The sequence below is a fragment of the Microtus ochrogaster genome, chromosome 2 (genome assembly GCF_000317375.1).
Source record: "Microtus ochrogaster isolate Prairie Vole_2 chromosome 2, MicOch1.0, whole genome shotgun sequence".
Classification (NCBI taxonomy): Eukaryota; Metazoa; Chordata; class Mammalia; order Rodentia; family Cricetidae; genus Microtus; species Microtus ochrogaster.
The window spans coordinates 43,247,762-43,251,884 of record NC_022010.1 but is presented as its reverse complement, the minus strand read 5'-3'; the positions used below and the strand labels follow the sequence as shown (position 1 = coordinate 43,251,884).

The 4,123-nt window shown below is 51.2% G+C and overlaps 1 protein-coding gene across 2 annotated transcripts in view; it reads right to left on the bottom strand.

Annotated features, from left to right (window-relative positions):
* Positions 1 to 1,781: 1,781 nt before the first annotated feature.
* The window catches only part of Itgb5 (integrin subunit beta 5), a 118,960-nt gene continuing 116,618 nt past the window's right edge, over positions 1,782 to 4,123 (bottom strand). For both annotated transcript variants that reach the window (XM_005344871.3, XM_013351687.2), the window contains 2 exons: positions 3,187 to 3,353; positions 1,782 to 2,297 (listed from right to left, as the gene is read on the bottom strand). In XM_005344871.3, coding sequence (XP_005344928.1) covers positions 2,202 to 2,297; positions 3,187 to 3,353 — 263 coding nt within the window. In that variant the 3' untranslated portion in view covers positions 1,782 to 2,201. The remainder of the gene's footprint in view (positions 2,298 to 3,186; positions 3,354 to 4,123) is intronic.

Here is a 4,123-nt window from a genome sequence, read left to right as displayed (position 1 = left end):
TTTTTTTTTCTTTTCGAAATTGTGGGTTTTTTTTTTTCCAGTTTAGAAAGTCTCAAAAAGCCACATTTTATTGTCTCAGATATTTGTAAAGGGACTTACGTCCCCTTCTCTAAGTTCCACAAGAGGATGTGCATTCAGAATCAGTTTTTTGCCCCAGGTAATAAGCGTCCACCCCAGAGCAGGCCAAGAACATAAAGGAGATTTGGTCCAACGCTTACAATAGATTGATTTGAAATGAAGGTCCTGAAGGTTTGAAGCATTACAGTAACAAAACCATTAGTGAGGGGCCGCGATGGCTCAGCAGTTACTGACGACTCTTGCACGGTACCCAGGTTTGGTTCCAGAACATACACGATGACTCACGGCAGCTTAACTGCAGTTCCAGGGGACCCAATACCCTCTTCCGGCTCTGTCTGCACAAGACATGCATGCGGTGCACAGACATACATGGAAGCTAAACAGTCATTCTCATAAACTTTTTTAAAAATCAATTACTTTTAATTAATTATTTATTTGATTTTGGGGGGGGGGTTGAGACAGGGCTTCTCTGTGTAACAGAGCTGTGGACTAGCTGTCCCGGAACTCACTTTGCAGACCAGGCTAGCCTCAAACTCATAGTGATACCCCAGCCTCTGCCTCTGCAGTGCTTGGATTAAAGGTGCACGTCACCATGCCTGGCTAAAGATTAATTTTTAGGAATCATAACGTTAGTGAAAGATTTGTCAAGGAAGCAGGGCATCGTGAGCCCAGGGCTTACTTAGTACCACAAGGTCTTCAGCTAGCCTGACCTTCAGCAAGCCACCTCCCCTGCCACAGCATGGTTACAGGTCAGGAAGCTACTTGGGAACCGCTCATCTCCGAAGGGCCTCTAAAGACTTATGGCACCGTAGGAGACAAGCTGAGGTGAAATTGGACTTTGGGCCCCAGGCAGGCCCAAAGAACTGATGAGGGAAGTATTGGTTAGGGTCTATGATTTACACAGTTTAAGACGTTTTGTGTAGAAGCCACGCATCTCCGCTCTGTAGCAATGCAGGACATAGGTGGGAACATGCACGGTTTGTACAGTTTCTAACTCTAAGCAAATCCCAGCAGGCCCAACGGCACCCTAACTGCCTAAGCACCTCGGGGAAGCCTGGAGTACTGGTCTGGTTAAGTCCTGTCCCTGAGAAAGCATATGAACATGTTGGTCTCTACCGGGGACCACTCAAGATCACTCAGGAAGAGAGGCACAGGCCAGAGTATATGAAGCCGACTGTCTTAGTTAGGGCTTCTGTTGCTGTGAAGAGACACAAGACCATGGCAATTCTTATGAAGGAAGACATTAGACTTGGGGCTGGCTTATAGTTCAGAGGTTTATGGCATTGTTGTCATGTCGGGAAGCACGGCGGCACACAGGCAGACACGGTGCTGGAGAGGCCTACATCTGGATCCGCAGGCAGCAGGAAGAGAGAGAGAGAGAGACACTGGGCCTGGCTTGGACATTTGAAACCCCAAAGCCCTCCCTCAGGTACACACTTCTTCCAACAAGGCCACACCTCCTCCCTATGGGCTTTATTACAGGAGGGCATTTTCACTCAGACCACCACACCAACTGACAGCTGCTTGGTTTCAGTCTTTACTTCCAATCCCAGACAATCTTTCCTTTTCATTTCAAAAGTACTAAACAGACACGGACAGGAGGGAAAGGCTAACTTTTGCAAGGTGCAATACCTTCAACAGGCGCCTCCCCAGTTCTACCACCACCACCCCCAGAGGCCAGGCAGTCCTCAGAGAGCCAGTAATCAGAGCTACGCCATATGTGCGTGACCTTTTTATTTCTTAGAAAAAACAACCAACCCGAAGAAGCCAGGCTGAGCTTTAGCTTTGTACACACAGACTCTTCCAGATACCACTCTGTCTGGCAGGTGGGAAACAAAGGGGCAGCCCCGTCTTCAGCACGCCATGGAAGACAGCAAGCTGGAGGCAGCAGGGAAGCTGAGAACGCCAGAGTCTCTTCACTTCTCCTGGCTTGGAGGGAAGTGGCCCCACGTGCCTCCGCCTGCAGCCAGGGGTCATGGCCAGCTACCTCCTGCGTGGGTAGCAGGCCCCCTAAGGCTCAATGGAGGGCATCTCGTTGCTCGCCTAGCTAGCGTGAGCAGGTGGAAAGCAATCCAAGACGCATCAGTCTGTGTCCTCGGTCCCCCTCCAGCCAACCAGGAGCCTCAGTCCACCGAGCCATTGTACGATTTGTTGAACTTATTGAAGGTGAAATCTACGGTGTGTGTGGAGATGGGCTTTCTGTACAGCGGGTTTGAGGCCTGCAAGCATGAGAGAGCACAGACGTTAGTCCAACCTCAGGGCTAGCACCGCAGGGATGCTTGCTTCAGGCTCATTCGGTGCTCTGGGAGATTCCCTCCCTTCTCCCTGCTTTTCAATCTTCATCTCTGAAATGGATGTTCAGGCAGAAAGCCCCCCTTGCCTTGTAGCCTGAACAGACAGGCTCAGGTGTCAGAGGTTCTTCCTCTGAGTTCTGCTCTCCTGAACATGCAGGGTGCCTGGGGTGGAAGGACATGTTCACACGACCATCCCACCAGACCTGAGGGCTTGAGCCTGCCTCTGGCACTTTGCCCCACAGCAGACCCAACACGGACCAGGGGTCTACATGTCCTCGAGGTTTCTGGGTGTGTAATTCTCCCACCCTGCACGGAAGAAGCTGATTCTTCACCGTTCATAGATTTGTTTGCTTGTTCTGTGGTACTAGGGACTGAACCCAGAGCCTTGGGCAGGCCACGTAAGCACGCTACCACTGAGCTACACTCAAAAAAAGAAAGAAAAAAAAACCCTACATATATACATATATATATATCTTTCTACATGTATGCTGCATGTCAGAAAAGGGCATCAGATCCCATTATAGATGGTTGTGAGCTACCACATGGTTGCTGGGAATTGAACTCACTCTTAACTACACTGAGCCATCTCTACAGCACCAAATTATTTTTATTTTGAGACAGGGTCTTGGTAAGAAACCCAGGCTAACTTTGAACTTGCAAGTCCTGCTGCCTCTGGAGGTGTATATGGTATATACTACAACACCTACCTCATTCTTTGTTGATCGGATTGATTGTTTCTAATACCAAAGATACCGGCCGCCTTTAGCCTTGGCTCTACGGCCAGCAGCCTCTTCTCTACCCCTCCCTCACTTACCATTTCATAGCGGGCCCTGGAGCGCTCACTCTGGAACTTGGCAAACTCTCGGCGGTCATGGATGGTGACGAGCAGCTTCCAGATGGCCAGGAGTGCTATCCCGATCAGAAGGATGCTGCCAACCACAGCCAGCAGGATGGTCATGGCGTTGGGGGCGCTTCCACACTCTGAAAGGGCCCAGGAGATGGGTGAGCGAAGCCATCAGCATCCCTCCCTCCCCCACATCCTGACCTCAGTTACAGCCGAGGTGAAAGGTTGCCGCCCACAGACAACTTCCCTTCTGCCTGCCCAGCTTCATGTTGCCTGTGTGACTGAAAGCTGGGGGGTGGTTGTGGGTGGTCTCCCCAAGGCACAGACAGTAAAAGATTCACAGAATACAGTAATTGTTTCAAACTCACACAGCCAAGCGGTGGCAAATGAGCACCCTGGTGAATGGCTACACTTCCCCTCCTGGGCTGTGCCCCAGAGGCTCTAGCCTGGCCCAGCTCCAGTGCAGGAGGCTGGGCCACAGCTCCGCTTTCACATCAGTGGCTCCGGGACAAACCAGGCAGGGAGGACACAGCGTGCACCACTTCCGAAAGGGCTGGGCTAGGGCCAGGCATTTCTCAGCCCTTAGTGACAAGCTCTAAGGCACAAACACGCTTATTTCCAAGCAAAGACAGGGCTTCCTAAGCACGGTCCTCACTGCCACAGGCTGTCGGGGCCATGACCACACCTCCTTTACCTCTGGCCAAGAAGGCCATCAGCACATAGGGAGCTGGGCTCAACTTGCTAACTGGATTCTGTGACCTGGAATCTGCAAAGCATTTTCTGCTTCCTCCCCAATCCAAGGACTGAGAAGGCTGATACAGAAATCCCTGTCATTCTGAGGCACAGGCTGTTAGTCCCAGATGATCCTCAACTTAAGGGACACCTCATCCCTGGGGGACCATCTGCC